The 19647-nt window shown below is 42.1% G+C and overlaps 1 protein-coding gene across 1 annotated transcript in view; it reads right to left on the bottom strand.

The window, feature by feature from the left end:
* Positions 1 to 19647, bottom strand: part of maml3 (mastermind-like transcriptional coactivator 3) — a 376636-nt gene that overhangs the window by 156650 nt on the left and 200339 nt on the right. The window contains exon 2 of the mRNA XM_052043814.1: positions 6084 to 7622. Within this exon, the coding sequence (XP_051899774.1) occupies positions 6084 to 7622 (1539 nt within the window). The remainder of the gene's footprint in view (positions 1 to 6083; positions 7623 to 19647) is intronic.

Genomic DNA, 19647 nt, shown 5'->3' with positions numbered 1-19647 from the left:
TATATGAAGCATCATAGAGTAGGAGAGAGAGAGAGAGGGCTATTTTTCAATGCAAACCTGAACCTTGAGCCAAGGCAGGTTTAACCTCAGAATGCTTGTAAAACTCTGATTCATGCTGGTCATGTGACACCAATAAACGGCTGTCAGCTTCACATTAGGTAGCCAAAGCAAATCAAATCCAAATCAGGAACTGTAGATTCCACAGGCTGAACACAACAGCAAGAAAGGGAATGCATCACAATATATTACCTTGGGAAGATAATATATTACTTCAATTAGATAATACAATGCAATGTAATAATTAAGTGAAAGCTCAGGATTTCAGGATATAAATATCCCCTCAGTTGCATTACAAATGCAGTAATATATCTGGAAATCATTGTGATGAGGTACCCTTAAATTTAGCTCAGTGCCTTTCGAAAGTGTCTGATGCATGACCTAACCAGGTGGAACACAATGAAGGGTGGAGTTTATATTTTTGTCCTGATCCAACACCATCTCTTTGATTAACTCATGACCTGCCATTGTCTCATAACTATGTGGACCTGAAAAAAGAACAGGGCAAAAACCATTCACGGCAAGTTAAACAATTCCATAGGACTCAGAAAAAAAGGGGATTTTCTCATAGCCATGAAGTTAAAAGAAAAGTTGGAGAGAAAGGGAAGCCATGTACAAACAGATAAGGACCTTCTGGAGGTTATGTTGGGTGTTGGGGTCTGAAGGGGGAACAGTAAGCAGATGTGGTAACAGAAAAATGGGGTTAGGACCAGAGAACAGTAAAAATAAAACAAACAATTCATGCCAGATAATATAGTAAAATACATGGGGGGGGGGGCCTTTAAGAAATTGAACTTTTATGTATGGGATTTTAGGGGCTTAAAGGGGCTTAATTTAAAATTAAGGGGCTTTAAGAATTTTTATTAAGGGAAAAATAGAACAAATTTGTATTTGTAACCTCACAATATTCCAAAAAAAATTTACAGCCCCTCTGATAACGTGGGAAGAACAGGTACCTTATTTCTTTATGAGAATACAGGAGAGAATGGGGGAGAGCCACCATGATCTTGCTAAACAAATTTAATGAGGCACTCTGAAGCCGCCCTGAAGGACTGAGAAGCACTGACAAAAATTATGTCAGGATTGTGAATCTTGTGATTGGATTATTGTCCAATGAGAGACAGAACTGTTTCTTTAGCCTCAGTTATGGGCTTATTAATGGAAGCTATAATCAGAAGCAAAGTGACTGTGAACCTGATTGAGTATCAGCTAATCAGCTACTGTATCAGCAGAGAATTAATGTGTGTTTATGAAGGGCAGGCCATATCTGACTAACTATGTTGAATTCTTTGAGGAGGTATTATTAATGGGTATTGAAGAGGTTAGTGTGGTGTCCACAGATGCCATCTGAATGGACTTCCATAAGGCTTTACATGAGCAAAAGTGGAATTGGAAATAACCTTGTGATCAATATTTGCTAAGCAGGGGACAAGGGAGTAAAGATAAAGAGAATGTCCTCTAATTAATGGGATGTGGATAACTGGTGCTTCCCAGAGATCTGTACTGAAAATTGAACTTTGAACCATATATGAAAATGTATAAAATGAACGATTAGAGTTATATATCCAGATCTGTACTTGAGACGAAGATATGTGAATCATAATAATTACATAGATAAAGGAGAAAGTTAAATAGCAATGTAGTGGGCAAAACCGTGGCAGAAGAAGTTAGGTGTGAGGATATCGATTTGGATTTGAGGAAGCTCTCAGATAAAGATATTTTCAAAATGGAAAAAAAACTTGGTGGTGTGAAGGAGTGAAAATACTTGGGTGCCCAGGTACACAGTTCACTAAAATCTAGTCCGTGGGCATAAATACCCACCAATAGGTCTAATGGAATGTTCGCCTTTATGTCAAAGAAGATTTATTGTTAAAAGTGAGAACGTAATGTTTGAGAATCTTGATCAGGTCTCAACTCATGTACAGTGTTCAGTTTCAGATGCACTGCAGCTAAGATAGACTTAACAAATTATGTCAGGACATGAAGAGTTAAACTTCAGAGACAGTTTGGAAAAATTTGGCTTGTGGTCCATTTTGTTTACATTTGGTTGAAAGTGATTTTAGTCAAGGTAGGAAATAATAAAAGGAATTCAACAGGATGTTGAGAAACTTTTCTCTGGTGGGAAGTTAGGGCTAAAAAGATACCTTAAAAGGAGTGGAATTGGGAAGCATTTTTTCATATATTGGGGAGTGGGAATATAGAACTTGCTCCCCAAAAAACACTGATCACTGTGTTGATTGTGAATTTCAAGATGATGATAGGCAGATTTTTATTTGCTGAGGGCATCGAGGATGATAAGAGAGACAAAGTACAGATTAACTATTAGAAATAAAACCTGACATTTATACTGCACATATTGCATCCCATTCAGGACTTCCTGGTGCACTTTATGGTCAGTGAATTGGTGTAGTTATTGAGATAATGTAGGAAATGCAACAACTAATTTATACACAACAAACTTCCACAAACACCTCTATTAGTGAGATTATTTGAGGGCAAATCATTGGCTGGAATACCAGGTAACTCCCTTGCTCTTTTTCAAAATAATGGCATGGGATCTTTTACATTTACCTGAGAGACCTGATAGGTTCTTGGTTTAATGTGTCCTCCAAGAGTCAACATCTCTGTCAATGTTGCCCTCTCTAATATTGCACTCAAGCGCCGGCTGGATTTACATTCAAGTATTTGGAGTTGGAGTTGAGCATGAAGCCTTCTGACTCAGAGCCAAGAAACCACTGAGGTTGAGACGAGATCATTTGCAAGGGAATGGTTGGGAGGGGAGGGCGACAGTTGATGAGGACAAGCATAGGTAGATTGGATGACAGATTGGGTATTGGGAGGATCAGGTCAGTACTTCGGGTGAAGGTGTGATTGGTAATGGAAAGGTGTTGGGCAGGGGTTGTTTTGTTTTGCAAGGAAAGGGAAGGCAAAAAGGGCAAGAAAAACAAATAATCACTGAAACGCAGCATCTGCACAAACCACTGAAAATGCTGGAAGTGCCATCCACACATGCATCGTGCCATGTTGGATGCCATTATCCATATCCAGGATCCTTCATCCATTAGTGCTTCACACCTATCTAGGACCGAGAATGACAACTGTGGACCAGCTTCCTAGTGGCAAATGCTCAATTTTCAATTTTACTTTCCATTGAAACTGGACCAAGTAGCTTGAAAAAAGATGATGCCACATGATCCAATTCATAAGCAAGGTGATTTGGGAGCAGATACCTGGTAGATATAGGTTATTACATTAAGTCAGAAATGGCATTGTGGTGGCACAACTTTGAAGACATCTGGAAATCATGCCTCATGCACCAATCTTCCATCCTACATTGCTGGTATCATTGCTGCTATTAGTTGGTATTTTCAGGCCTTTACTCTTCAATGGCTTGACCGCCCTGACCATCCAGGCACACGCTGAGGCATCTTCCTAGAGAAGTATTATGGATAACGCAATAGAGTGTAATTATTCTGGGCTGCTGTACAAAGCTGACTAGTATCGACCTGCACATGTTAAGGTTTGCTTCAAGATATCAGTAGCATGTACAATAATAATTCTGGTTGTACTTTGGGCTTCTTTGAACCTGTGCTGAATGTGTGTGAACTACTTCTGGATTAGTTCTCCTTGGAGCCATGCTTCATTCTTCTTCAAATATGAAAGAAGTAGATAGTTTCCTTAAAATTAAAGCGTCGTGAGATCTCTGATGTAAGTGGATGTCAACCAACATGATTCTGAATTGGTGGCTTTTAGTCATAGTCCTGATGCAATTTTAAGCATTCTTTTAGTATGGTACACGGAAATCCAAAGTCAAAATGAATGGACTTGATGAATCTCTAGTCTTAGCGAAAGTCAATAGCTCTGAAGCATAGTGTTGCTATTGATCTATAAAAAACAATACAAAACTGTACTGGATAAAACCATGAGAATTCCTTGATATGGTTAGCATATTTGTTGATGCTGTAAATATATCTACTATTCGCTAGGAAGGGACAAAACATACATTTGTAATGTATCCTGCAACATAGGGTGGAACCACAAACTGCCTCAGTGGGGACAACTACATATAAAGTACCATTAGGCGTTATCTACCTGTAGTAACCATGGGCAACCATATAAAGTGAAACTGGATGTAACTCCCGTTAGGTTCCTAGGCACCATCACTGGAGAACCGGGAGGAGAAAGGTGGAAAATCAATGCTGCTGACAACTTTAGTTCATATATCTGGTGGTACTGTTGTCCCTTCAAGCTAATGAAGTACGGTTGGTCTCTGCACTGTCTCATATTAAGTGGCAATATTATAATGGACTGAATCACCAAGGCTTTGCAACTCAGCCTCTCCTCCACCACTCCAATCGACTCTACTCCTCCAGGGGATCTATTTAGTTTTTAAGTGCCTGAGCAGGTCCTCGCAATGCTGGATGCCACCTACATTTTTGCATTCTATGACACTAAGTTGTCAATGAAGAAAACTGTCACTCTATTATTTCTCCTTATTTGGGACAGGGTCAATAAGGGATTAAAAAAAAGATGAATGTGTCCCTACTGGATTTCTCAACCACATTTGCTGAAGTTTTAACCTGAAAAGCAATTTAACCCAAGGGCTTTTAATTGTAGGCCCACACAGCTAGTTGGAGGGAACACAAACTGAAGTATTCACATAAGTGGTAATTCTCTTAGCTTTCTTGTTCTGGGGTTTTTATATAATTTTGAGGGAATGTGAACACCTGTTGTGTTCAACCAACAATCCCACAATATATCATACATGATTCAACTCTGCGTACCTACCTCTGCCAACTATCTACTTGGCGTCTTAGACAGCTTACTTGCTGTCATCAACATTAGGGAGTGACCGAAATGCGGAGGTCTGTAGAAGATAAACATTAGAGGAAGAGGACATGGATCTGTGGGGAGATGGCAGGGCACTGGGATTGGTTTTGAAATGTTCGGGCAAAGATCTGGCACCCAAACACAATGGACAAAATGTCCCCTTTCTGTGCGCATTGCCTGGAGCTCTACCCAGCCAAAGTTCGATTCTGCAAGTAAGGGGGAAATGCATGCACTCACAAACATTGGTAGCAACAATGTACAATGTAGCTGTGGCCATGCTTTGTTCTTGACTTCTGAAATTTGGTATTGTTGACTTTAGAAGCGAGATCTTCAGAAGCAAAGTAAAACACAGTAGCTACTCTATTGTGGGTTTATCATTATCAATCAAAGATGAATTTGCAGTTTGTGTACCATTATTACAGACAGTGAAGTTGAAATCATAATATGGTAGGCTTTTACTTTCTGCCACTACATTATACAGCTACCCAAAAATGTTAAAAGTTTGTTAGGACACCTGATACTGCTCAGGTCATAAAAGCAGGGATATTGTGATATCACTAATTACAAGAACTAGATACAACTATTACGTTATTTGTGTTAACCCTTTATAACAAGAGCCTTTAACTGTGACAGGGGCTATCAGGAAACCAAAAAGGTTTTTCACTTGAACAAAGGAAGTTATGTTTACAGAATCAACAACATAGGATTATTGCTACAGTACAAGCAGATCAAATAGTCAGCTACTGCTGGAGAGAAATAACAAGACACGGCACAAGTGAGCAGTTCAGACATCAAACTGTGAAGCCTATGTTTTGCTACAAACCTTTAATCATATGCTGTTCCCTGGTTACGCTTCTTAATCTCCGAGAGTTTGTAAAGGCAAATCGTTCTCAGCATATTTACTTATTTAACATAAAGTACACAAAATGCCCACCAAAGCAAAGCCTGGAGCAAGGAATTACTTATTGTAGCTCACAGAGTCAGTTTTCATCAGACCCCCTGATGATCCAATCAATGAATCCTAAAAAGTATATGCATATCATTTAATGTCAAGCTAATTAAAATAAGGGAGAAAGCCAAAAGTTCAAAATTATTCACACACCACAGAAATTAGAAGAACTGAAATAAAGAAATTCATCAGCCAGAGAAGGCCTCCACCTTGGCAACACTAAATTCAATTTTCTCCTCTCACTTACCGGACCATGGCTTGGCAGTGCTCCATAAGGTATTGTCTGGGGAAGGAGTCCTTTCTGCTTCATTAACAGCATGCGCTTCTCTTCCTCACTAATATGAGAAGCCTGAGGTTGAACTTGCGGCTGCTGTTGCTGCAGGTAGGGCATCATGGGAGCTTTGTTCTGATTAGCCATTGGCGGGGTCATTCTCTGGCCCACGGGCTCAATATTATAATGAGACAGTGGCTTAGTGTTAGCATATGAAAGCATAGGCTGTTTGTTCCCAGAGGTTTGCCCCATAGTATTTGGCTGTTGATTCATTATGTTCATGTGGTTTTGTGAGAGGTAGTTATTCATGGCCTTCTGAGGGTTGCTTGTCATAGCAGGCACCATAGGCTTTTGATTATTAAAGGCCTGTGGGTACATCATTGGGCTATTTGGTTTGTCTGGAATGAAGGTGCCTCCAAAGGGACTGTGTGACGGAGCTGCAGGGGACCAACCAGGTGCCTGATTCTGCTGGTGCGGCTGTGTGTGCTGCTGCTTTTGCTGCAGCAGCATCGCTCGTTGCTGTTGCTGGGCAGCCATTTGCTTCAACTGTTCGGCTCGGGAAAGGTCAGAACTGGTCGACGGTAGAGCTGCTGGACCAGATCCTGGCCCCGGCCCTGGCCCGGGTCCAGGTCCAGGCCCAGGACCCGGTCCCTGTCCTGACCCTGAACCGGAAGACGTCGTCATTAAAAAGCCATTTCCTGACCTTGCATGTGCTTGACTCTGACTTGGGGCTTGCTGTGAGGGTTGACTTGCAGATGTCACTGGTGACGTAGCGGGTGCAGAAAGTGACGAAATACTTGACACAGAGGACACACTGGAGACCGTAGAGACATTGGAAAATGGAGGGCCTGAAGAAGATGGTCTAACCTGTGGAGATCCCATTGATAACTGATTAAAAGGAGACTGGCACATCTCACTCTTTATGTTTGTGCTATCTGGTGGGACTGGGGTCTGAGACGTGGGCCTAATAACCTCCATCTCCTTCTTTTCGTCAAAGTCTTCATTAAAAAGGTCATGCATGTCATCTTCTGGAACTGTGCTTGTTAGTTCATCGATTAACTCCTGCCACTCTTGCTCATTAAGATTGATATCTGAGAACAGTTTATTTTGATGGAGAAGGGAAGCATCCGAAGAGTCTATACAACTTGGATCATCAATTGGCTCTTGCTTAAGATCCTTGGCTAATATTAAGTTGAAGTCGTCATCCTCTCTGGTGCCATTGGCCTGTAAGCTCAACCTCGGATGCCTGCCCTCTTTATTACCATCGTCAAACCCTGTTGAATTATTTCCACTGGTAGATATTGGAAGTGATTGCTTCAGGTCAATTTGGTGCAGGGGAGAAACCGAAGGTATAGGGACGTTGTTGGAGAGGCTGTTGCTCTGGTCTACCCCAGATCCCTCTTTTCGGACTCGCTTGCTGTTTGGGGAGAAACTGCTGTCAGAAACTCCATTTTGTAGGTCTCCATTAAGTGGCGAACGGGCACCTTCGAGTTTTCTCTTTACCGTTTCTTGAAGCTTTAAAAGAAACATAAAGAGACTTGGTTATTGTCTGCCTGACCACTAAGAACAAATATACATAATTCTCCACAATAGAAGCTCATGTCCAGTACAATACAGTTGCTCCTCCTAGCTGTGAAATTCTGGCAATCAGGAAAACAATCTTCTGTTAATTTTATTTTATTTCCCTAACTCAGATAGGTGGGTCAGGGGAGAGTGGAGTTAGACCTGTCATCAGAATGGATTTCCAATGCTTTGGAATTTCATTTTGCTCTTTTGTATCTGCCTTGGCTCAGGAAAAATGCTCATTTGGCGAGGAGAAGGATTCCAGTAAATAGAACATAACAGCACAGTGCAGGCCCTTCGGCCCACGATGTTGTGCTGACATTTTATCCTGCTCTAGTATCTATCCCTTCCCTCCCACATAGCCCTCTATTTCTCTGTCATTCATGTGGCTACCTAACAGTCTCTTAAATGTCCCTAATGTATCTACCCCCACAACCTCTGTCGGCAGTGCGTTCCACGCATCCACCACTCTGTGAGAAAAACTTACCTCTGACATCCCCCTTATACCTTCCTCCAATCATCTTAGAATTATGCCCCCTTGTGTTAGCCATTTATGTTAGGAGATGTTAGGAGAAACCCTGTTGGGCTTTAGTAGAGGATCTCAGTGGGGGCAGATGGTGATCAGACAGGATGTCCCAGTGGAGGACTTTGATGGGACCAAGGCTTTCAAAAATGAAGGCGGTAACTTTAACCTAACTGAGAGGTTGGCAAACTGATGGAATCTAATGCAGCACTGATTTTAAATCCATCTGATTGGGAGAGCCATGTTAAGTGATGTATAAAACTAACATATGGGTTTCTCAACTTATGCTTAGGTTGATATTACCTCAAAGTTTCAGAAACAAAAAGAGGCTGTTAAGTTCTTCTCTCCCTCAAAGATACCACAGTGCTATTGCCATCACCTTCCCAGAGCCCACCACCAGCACAGCAGCCCCAAGAAGTGGCGGCAACATTGGCACAAAAATCTAATTGGGTCTTGAGTGTCTTCCTTCCATCTGCATCCCCAACCCACCCATGCACCCACTAGAGTCGACCGGCATGTTACAATTCCTAATCTTGGCTGGAAGATTGGTGCAGTGAACAGAGGGGAGAGACAGAAAAACAGTTATCATCTAAAAATGCCATTTGCTAGTTTCAAAACAAAAGAAGTCTTGGCAATGCATTTCCAACCTCGACACAGATTGTCGAGATTGGAAATACATTGAAAAAATCCTTCTGAGCTCAGTTTTAGCCTAATTAGAAGTCTTGATGTTGGACTGTGGAGTTTGGTTCATTAATTAAAACAAGTATCTAGAGACTACCTCCAAGGGAACTGTCAGCTGTCCAATGGCAAAGTGTATAGGAGTTCTGAACCTATCAGGAAGTTTGGAACTTTCATGATCCAAGATGCCGAACTTGCTTCGATTTACCAGCAAGATCCAGGCCATCACAACCTGCGCTGCAAGAAACTTGGCCCTATCCGAGGAACCGTATGTCTTTCTGTATTCCAAGTGTTTGACAAATAGACTTGTGCACTATCCATAATGAAACTGGAGATGTAATACACATAGGGAACATTACAGCCGGGTAAATTTATTTAGATTCACATGGGGAGGGGGTGGTAAAGTCTACAATATGAGTTGGCTTTACTGAAGTAGAACGATTGACTGTACTGCTCCGAGAACTGCTCCAACCTGTAAGGGCAAGAAAAGCAAGCAACAGGAAAAATGATTTTTATGTTATCTGTCATGAAAATTCCATTAACTAGCACAGGATATTGGCAGAATCCAATAGTATACGTGCATTTCTTGTGGACCAAATCAGCATTACTCACGACCACTGAATTATGAAAGCTCTCTGGAGGCTCTGCACATCTCTGTCATGCCACTATTGCAATCCTGCAAGCTTCTTGGCTTCCTCTAACTTGGTCTATCATTCATGAGTCATTGCACTTGAACTAGGTTTCATTCCTTCTACAAAAGGTTTTCTACCATGTTTGTAATGGTTCCCCTTAGTGGTTTGGTTCTCTCGCAAACTATGTTCGTATTGTTAAAAGGGCACTAACTTCATGTAAAAGTATTCTGGCAACACTTTAATTTATTGGTTTGCAACTATGTACAATGATGGAGATAGCATTTACATGCACTACCACACCTCTTGAAAGTGGTATCATGCATTAAAAAGTAATCATGCCTCTCTCTCCATCCTCCCAACAAGTTTGCTATTATTTCATAACTGTAATGCCTCAATTAAATCAATGCCAAAACAACACCAAAAATAGTTAGCCTGAGGAGGATAAAACGTGTAAGACTCCTACATGTTCCTAAGTTATGTAGTCTATGATCTTCACTGCAGGCCTGTCCTGATCATTTTCCATAATAATCAAGTAATGGATCTAACATAAGTGTTCTGATTTGGTGCTTATTCACTGATGAGGAAGCAGTTTGAGGTAAATTTCTGAAAACTATTAGCTCACAAACACGAAACAGTGAAAATTTTGACAAGAACCACAGGGTGGAAAAGGGATCTTTTATTTTGTGCAATCTCATATCTTCTATGAGCCAGACCACTAGCAGAACCCTATTAACAGCATTCCCCTAAAAAACACGCACAATGCTTAAGAAGCTGAAGTAACATACGGAAGGATGCAATCCACAGACAAGAGAGTTTTTATCTGCTAATAGCTGCAGAAACTGCTCTGCTCAGTGCCCCACAGATCCCAATCCATTTCCTTCCCCAAAACAACAAAAAAAACCAAGGAGGTGTTACCATGGCAACATACTAAGCTCAGTATGGTGCACCTCCCCCCACCATCACTGTTTGCCACGGTGACTTCAGAGGACAGTTATTTCAGCTATGCAGAGGAAGTGACCGGTTATGCTCCACTCTTGTCTTTTTTTTGCCTCTACTTGTTATGTTACACACAGTGAGATGATTGTTTTGCAGAACTGTCTTGTTCCTTCCAACTACACAATACTTAAAAGTATCATGAAATGGATAAATATGTTCTCAAATGCAGTTAGCCACTATTCTACTGCTTGTCCACAGTTTTCTTTAAGCATTCCTTTGAGGAGTAGTTAATTCCTAATTCATCCCTGGCTTTCTTCCAGAAACTACCTGCTGGGGCCCCAGTATAAAAAATGGGAAGATTTGTGTTCTCAGAAATATTTAGCAGTGAGCAGGTCACTTCATTAAAATGAAGTGCAAGTGAACTCCTATGTAGAATATGACCAATTCACAATACTGATAACAACCAAAATCGTTGTAAGGATCACTTTGTCTTCTGGGCAGATGTTAAAATATTCACAGGAATGTAGAAACAATCAAGTCTACATGGAAACTGTAAAAGCTTCTACTATTGTATTTAAACAGGTAAATGACTAAAATTACTGTCATTTTAAATGTCTCTTCAACATTAAACAAAACAGCAGGGCTTACATAATCAGGCCATTAAATCCTTGTGTTTTTTTTAATTTCTCACATACTTGTAAGTGACGAATTAAACACTGAACAACCTTACTACTGCTTCCTACTTTGATTGGGACCAGTATCTCACAGTGTTCCAGACTGTCCTCTGGGATCATGCCTTGGCCACGTGTACGTGTGGTTTTATTGTAAGCTCCCCCCTGTAGCCAATGGAGTTTCTGAAGAAAACTAAACTGGCCTTACCCACAGTTAAAAAAGTTTACACCATACAAGTGGATTTCCTGCAACACTGTTCACAGTAAGCCAGAGAAAATAACACTAGACTTATGAACATAATGTGTTATTCTAATTCTTAGGTGAAGCAACGCTTAGAACTGTCTGTCCATATAAGGCTACTAATTTTAATTCTTGTTAGGGATGTTCTGAGGTCAATCACATGGAATTGCTTCCTTTGCTTTAAGGCGCTGGTTGTAGATTGATCACTTCTCTAACTATTTAAACTGATTTGTGCGGCTGTTTTATTGAGATGCTACTTGAATCAGTCAGTATGCTAATATGATGCTGACTCTGTGTATGCGACATTGTCATGTGTAATGGCCGTGCTGGATGATACTTGGAAAGGCTGACTAGGATGTGAATGTACACCTTGCCTTGATGTGCTTTAACATAGGACTTTAAAATATCAAAACTCAATGAGGATTCAGAATACAAAGGGACACAGCAGTTCTCTATCTGGTTAGCGAGGGGAGGGGGAGCAGCAATGCACTTAACATTCAGACCTACTGCTGGCAATATAATTGACTGAGAGATGCTTAACATATTATCTTGTCAATCACACTTCTTTCCTCTTTCTCCCTTATTTTTTTCTTTCCTGAAATCAATGACTCATGCTGAAAGAAGGCTCCGCAGGTGCCAACATCCTTTAGTATCTCACCCAAGTGGGCTATTCTTCACGTCCGGGCAAGCACTGCCAGACTAGACAATTGCTGCAGGTTGTGGACTGAAGGTAGGGAGGAGCCTTAGAGCCAAACCTGAGCCTGCCTTCATGCACACATGCATTTTGCCAGAAGGGGACACGGCATTTGGGGCTGAGAAACACAGATGACTTTCCCCCTTCCTATCTCATGACATTGACTCCAATAGCAGCACTCAGCACAGATCCTATTACTCTGCAAATATCACTAGACCAAACCCAAAAGTTTCTGATCAACTCTCCAGATAAAGTGGAACTGTAAGGTACTTTATTTGAAGAGCATTAATAGTATTTCTGAAAGATCAAGGTTAAGGCAAATGATCATGTGCCAGCAGAGAGATTTGGACAACACTGTGACAGCAAGTGGGATAAATTACCTTGGTTTATTGTCATTTTTGAACCTGCTAGCTGAAAGTTAGTTGAACAGACAGAATTTGCAGAGAGGTCCAGACTCTCTATAAACCCCACAAAATACCATGAAGAGAAGGCAGGAGAGGTGCTTATAAACCCCTTCACTCCTGGGCAAAACCTGTTGAGTAATCTCAATAAGGTGGTAACTGGGTATTGCCCTAAATTCCAACCTCCCCTCCCCTCCTTCACCCACCTCTGTATCCTGCTGGAACTCCTTCCTGGAATTTCTAATTGTTTTAGTCAAGCTACAAACTAGTAATTCAAAAGGGACAAATCTAGAGTCAATCAATCTTCTAATGCGATTTAATAGAACACTGGCAGCAACTTCTAGATAGAAAACATTCAGTTCACATGAAAAGCAGTTCCGACAATGTCTCTGCACTTGTGACTTTGGGTAACTAGACTTTATGTGTGGAAAGTTGAGCTTGACGAATCTTTTAGAGTTTTTTGAAGAGGTAACCGAAAGGGTAGATGAGGGTAGGGGAAGTGGATGTTGTCTATTTGGACTTTAGCAAGGCCTTCGACAAGTTCCCACATGGTAGGCTGGTCTGGAAGGTTAGGTCCCTTGGAATCCAGCAAGAGCTAATTAGGTGGATTCAAAGCTGGCTCGGAGGTAGGAAGCAGAGAGTGGTGGTTGAAGGTTGTTTCTCAGAATGGAGGCCGTTGTCTAGTGGTGTGCCACAGGGGTCAGTGTTGGGACCCTTGTTTTCCGTTATTTATATAAATGATTTGGATGCGAATGCGCAAGGCTTGATCAGTAAGTTTGTGGATGCCATGGAATTAGGAGGTGTTGTTGATAGTGAAGAAGGTTATCGTAGGTTACAGGGGGATCTTGATCAGTCAGGGAAGTAGGCCGAGGAGTGGCAAATGGATTTCAATACAGATAAGTGTAAGGTGATACATTTTGGAAAGTCAAACCAGGGTAGGACTTATTCTATGAATGGTAGGGCACTAGGGAGTATAATGGAACAGAGGGACCTAGGAATTCCAGTGTATAGTTCATTGCAAGTGACGCCACAGGTAGACAGGGTGGTGAAAAAGGCATTTAGCACACTGGCCTTCATCTGTCAGGGCAGTGAGTATAGGAACTGGGAAATTATGTTGCAGTTGTATAAGTACTTGGAGTACAGTGTACAGTTTTGGTCACCCTGTTATAGGAAAGATGTGGTTAAACTGGAAAGAGTGCAGAAAAGATTTACGAAGATGTTGCCAGGACTAAAGGGCCAGAGTTATAGTGAGAGGTTGGCCAGGCTGGGTCTTTATTCCTTGAAACGTAGGAGAATGAGGGATGACTTTATAGAAGTGTTTAAAATTATGAGGCATCGATGAGATGGATGCTAACAGTCTTTCCCCCAGGGTAGGGGAGTCCAAAACTAGGGGGCATAGGTTTAGGGTGAGAGGGGAAAGATTTAAAAGGGACTTGAGGGGCAAGTCTTTCCACACAGAGGGTGGTGAGTATATGAATGAGCTGCCAGAGGAAGTGGTTGAGGCAGGTACAATAGTATCATTTAAGAAGCATGGGGCAGGGCTTAGAGGGATATGGGCCAAACGCAGGAAATTGGGACCAGCTGGGTGGGCACCATGGTCGGCATGGAGTGGTTGGGCCGAAGGGCCTGTATCCATGCAGTATTGCTCTGTGACTACCAGATGGGCCTAACTCACCCTGAGTTCTTTTTTTTAGTGATTCAGTCACTAACAGTGAATCACCATTAGCCCCTTCTCTTCCTGCAACTTCACAGTCTCTTCTGCTGTCCCCAAGAACCTATCACCAGCCTCCTCCTAGTTCTCCTCTTCATCCTCTCCCTCACCAATATCATCCAAAAATACGCTGCCAGCTTGTACATCCAGGGCGATGACACTTTGTTCCATACGAGCCTTACATCAGAGTACTGGGCCCTGGTTTGAGAAGGCAGCCAACACATGAAAATTGTTGACAACCAGTGCTGCACCATGCAAGTAATATTGGGATGCTTAAGAGATCACCAGTTGAATGTTGCTCCACCGTATACTGACAACCTTGATAGATAGGGGCCAATCCTGATATGCCTGGATGTTAAACAACATCCCATGAAGCTGCTGATGCTGCTCAACCCATTCTGCACCATACCTTCAGTTTTCAATTGTTGAGGAAGAACTGAGAATTAAACAGCCATCCCAAACAAATGTCTCCTCACATACCCAACAACTAAACCCATTGGTTTCAAACAATCAGGAAAGAACAGACATTGCTCAATCAAATCTGAACAGGACAAAGGCGATGTACATGGAAGACTACAAAACCTCCACATTGTGTGTGGTGGAATTTAAATCATTCCACTTATCACTGATGAATATCCAGAATATCTGTTCAATGGTGACCTTTCCACTCACAACTTCACTACGTAATTTAAGACTAGCATTAACTTTAATTTGCTAGGCTGTTTTGATGCTCTGCTTCTACGCCACACAACAAAACAAAGATCTCCCTCATGCACAATGAAACACACATTTTGTTTTTAGTTAGGTGAATCATAGGGGCTTTAGTATGGAACAAACAATGTACAGTAAAGTTCACTCACTCTGCCTCAACCCCAAAACTAGAAAACATCTGGGAAGGGTTTTTTCCTAATTCCTACACCAAATTACTAAATAACAGGCATTGTTCTCTTGTGGGCCTGCCCTTGCTGGGAAATGGATTGAAGCTGTTCAAATGAATAGAAATGTTTCTCCTAACTTCAATACAGCTAATCTTATACCTTCACTCTACTTCCATCGATCACTGGAAACTGTCTGTTTCTGCTGTCCCTGGTTCTAAATCCCAGAACTCTCTACCCAATGGAACTGCCGTAATAGACTGCAGGTGCCGGAATCCAGAGCAACAAACAATCTGCTGGAGGAACTCAGCAGGTTGAGCAGCATCTGTGGGAGGAAAGAAATCGTTGTCATTTCAGGTCATTTTTTGGACCAGTAAGGTTGAAAATCTCACTGCTGATGAACTTTTGCATGTTGCAATGCCATTGATGCCATTTGGGGGAGTTTTAAGCTGGAAAAAGTGTGCAAAGCAAAATAAAAATCCCACCAAAAAGTTAAAGGAGTCAGGTTTCCTGCTGAGTGTTGTGGCAGCCACAAGCATGTGCAAAATTGCTCCACTTTTCAAATTTCAACTGCACAGCACCATTATGAGTTGGAGCTGTGCAAACAGTTTCCGAGACCTTATGAGAGTTGATGCCTCCTGGCTATGAAGATAAGAATACTCTGATTGGCCCCCTTTAAACCATGGTAGGTAGAAATCATGAAACTGGTATTTTAACCTAAAGGCTAAGTGGCAATCCCCAGGGCCCTGCTTCTACCCTTCACACTACATGAACCTGGGCTCACCCTTGGATTTCCATAGCTGCGCAACAGAGAGGAGGTGCCAAGGAATTTTCTATCCCACCCAATGGAACTGTGGCCATATTTGGGTTGGGCAGCAGCTGTGGGGAATGCATCTGTGGCCCTGTGGACTGAGCCCCACACCAACCGCACTCACCATTTATATACTTACATCAAAAATTAAACAGAATATCCAAAAAGTTCCAAGCCATTTTTCAAGAGCTCTTCTACTAATCCATGGGGTCAATATGGGCAGCACAGTGGAGCGCAGGTAAGGCTGCAGCTGCCTCACGGCTCCAGCGACTTGGGTTCGATCCAGTGCCATTTGTGTGGAGTTTGCATGCCCTCCCTGTTATTGCATGGGTTTACCCCGGGTTCTCTATTTTCCTCCCAAACATGGCTGGTTGGTAGGTTAACTGGCTACTGTAAGTGGGTGGTAGGAGAATCGGGGCTGGGAAAGTTGACGGGTATTTGAGAGAAAATAGGTTACAGGGAAATAAGAGGGAATGGGATTGATGGGACCACTCTGAGAGTCGGCAAAGACTCAAGGGGCTGAATGGCCTTCTTCTCTGCCACATGGAAATATGAGAATTACACTGCTTGGTATAATGTTGAATAAGAAAGAATAGAGTCTTTCATTGCTTATGTTGAGCAATCTAACCTCCACTAGAGGGCTGGTGGTGGTCTTACAACTGATCTCAGTGTCCCTGGGCTGAGTGAAGGGGGCAGGATGATAAGTAATCAGCTGATGAACTCAACGCGTCATTATCTAGTGACTCAAGCTGTAAGGTTTCATGTGGACACTGTGGGAGAACAAGATCAGACTCACCCCGATGTCTTCCACTTTTGGTAGGTGACAACTATCCAACTTCCAACAGACGTTCACTACTCAGAGGGATTAATCTGTGGCATTTCATTTAGTAATGTGTGAATTATCAAATACTCGTGAAAAATGCCACTTGGATAAAGGGCCCAAAGAAGCAGATGCTGCTCAACCCATGTTGAACTTTATTTCCCTAGCTAAGCTATTGATGGGAAAAAAAATTCTGAAGCATATTTCTTTAAAAGGAATCTATTCAAAAAATCTCAGCGTTGTAAAAAAAAACACAAAATATTCAATGCTGTCTTTGAGGCAAAATGTCTTTCAAGAATAAATTTCATAGCCTCAACAGGAAATCTTGTATTCAGGAGGAGAAAAACGCACGTGGGTCTAAAAACAGACCATACCATGTGACTTTGCAAATTAATTTCATGCTTTGTCATTGGGAAGATTCAAAGGGTCACACATTTGAGCTTTCTATCATTTCTGGCTGCACTAAAGCCTGGATTGGAATGTGATTTACACAACAGCAAATAACAGGACTATGGAAATGGATCTCATAGTTCTGGTTGTCTCAAGGTTGTTGGTTCAAGCTCCACTGTAGGATTTGAGGAAATAAGATAGGTTTACTGTCCATCATCGAGGAGTGGGTGCCTTCCAGTTGGAACTAAAGCAAGGTTCTGTCTGCTATTGAACAACTGCTGGAACTCTCTTAGGAGTAGAAGGAGCAGGCTGTATTCCTTCCTCAGACAACACCACCAGAAATTAATTGTAAACCAGCCCCTTTGTAGGGGAGACACTAGTCTCCTAGTCTAACTTCATTGGAATTGTCCCTCCAGGGTGAGGAAAGAGCAATGACCAAAATCCACTAGTTCCCTGAATTTCAAGAGACAGAATTCTAATTAGTCCTTACCTAGACCCTGTATCAAGGGGGAAGAGGGGAGAAGTGGGGGTGAGGGGAGGTGGAAGTGATGAATGTTATTATTGATTGCTCCAAATGCCAGGAATTCTTGGATCTGTGCATTACCCCAAACCAATGTCAGATCTTAGAATGGTATTCCAGTGAAGTTGAAGAAATTTGGTCTCCAATTCAAATGCAATTAAACAAGACATGGGGCATTCAGGTCCTCATGCCCACCTCCGTTAATGGAGTTGCTGTATGTAAAGTAACAGAACGCTCCACATAAACCTATCCACAATCTCTGGGGTTGACTGTATGACCACATGCTGTCATGTACTTTGGGATGTGCCTATTCATGTATCTTTCCAACAAACAAGATGCTAGAGGAACAACAGGTCAAGCAACATCTGTGGAGGGAAAGGGACAGTCGATGTTTTGGGTCGAGATGTCTTGATCGAAACATTGATTGTCCATTTCCCTCCATAGATGCTACCTGACCCGCTGAGTTGCTCCAGCATCTTGTTTGTTGCTCCGTATTCCAGAATCTGCAGTTTTCATGTATCTTTCCAAATTCTCTTCCAAGTCCCCTCAAAATGATGTTTCAATGTTTGTCTCAATAGTCACCTGTGACAGAATTTCATATTCTGCATCAGTGATCACAACACTAATTCTTTATAACATTAATATGGAACTATTGCATATTCACGAGCGTTTCTATTTTGTTGTGTGAAAGTTTACTAAACCCAACTCAAATAAAATGACACTTGTTTGAGAATGAGCCTTGTTTACAGTGGCAAGCTGAGAGGGGGAACAGCTTGTGTCCTGCTGTTCAAACAGTTGCTCTCCTTCAGTTACAAAGAAGCGACTCCAGCTTGATGAACAACATTCGTGCATGTTACTTCACCTTTGAACCCTGGACACTTTACTCATGCACGTGCCCAGACTGCTACGGGGGAAAGGTTGTCGAGTGCCTTGGTCTCAGCTCAGGCTGACTAAAGGTAGAACACCCTTGCTTCTCTACTGACTGCATGCCACACAATATTTGATGATATCCGCGAGTGACTGGGAGCATTACCATTCGATTTCACACTGCAGTCACATGATGGATGGCTCAGTAATCATTCAAAAGACAGCGCTTTAAACCAGGTGTCATATACGTCCATAAATCCCATTGTTACAGAATTCCACTGAAGGGTGCCTTCATTTATTCTGCTAACTACATGCATTTCCAGTAATTTTGTTAAGTATAAGATCTCGCTTTCCTCTCAACAGTTTTCCCTGCAGATTGATTGGGTATTTTACTGGTGGATGGCAAAATCAAATCAGATGTTGGTTTTGTCTGCCACAGTATAGAGAGTGCTGCTGTTCACTGGGATTGTATGACAGCAACCCCCCCCCCCCCCCCCCCCCATGTCATCCCTGTTGCAGTGGTAATTGCACTCACACCTTCCACCTCGTGGACCACAAATGAAATTGAAGTTCTGCTGCAGGAATGTGGCTCGCAGACAACACTGGGTCATCCTGCTGACTGAAACCGTGTCGGCTTTTACCCTACAGCAATCACACAAAAAAATGCACAGTGCGTCTCCCACGATTCCTTGCGCTTGGTGTTCAAGATGATGGATGTGCTCATACAAAGCAGCAGCCGCATTCAGCACCATCCCCTCTCTCCCTCTCTCTCTCTCTCTTTCTGTGCTGTGTACATGTCAGTGTTTGAACCAAATCAAAATCTTCACAGCCCCTCCCCCACACCCTTCCAGCCAACTGCTAAACAAACACAAAGAGCACTAAACTGGATTGAGTTAATTCACCTCACAGTCATTCCAGCTGAGCTCGATTGACTGAGTAGATGGTGCTAGAGACCTATTTTCATTTGTATTTCTTGTAAACTGTAGTAACCTTCTGGGCACTAAGTGATTTTCTTTATACCAGAATTGATTTCCAATTAGCCTATCCCAATCTGAACAATATACTCAACCTGGAAACTAAAATACATGATGGCCCAGGAGTTCTGGCAGACCACCGCGCTATATCTGACAAACAGTGACTGGTAGAGTCACCAGATGAAATATTCGATTTCCCAACACAGTCACAACATGATAGATTGCTCAGCAAT

The sequence above is a fragment of the Pristis pectinata genome, chromosome 2, assembly GCF_009764475.1.
Source record: "Pristis pectinata isolate sPriPec2 chromosome 2, sPriPec2.1.pri, whole genome shotgun sequence".
In the NCBI taxonomy this organism is placed as follows: Eukaryota; Metazoa; Chordata; class Chondrichthyes; order Rhinopristiformes; family Pristidae; genus Pristis; species Pristis pectinata.
This window is presented reverse-complemented; position numbering and strand designations above follow the sequence as displayed.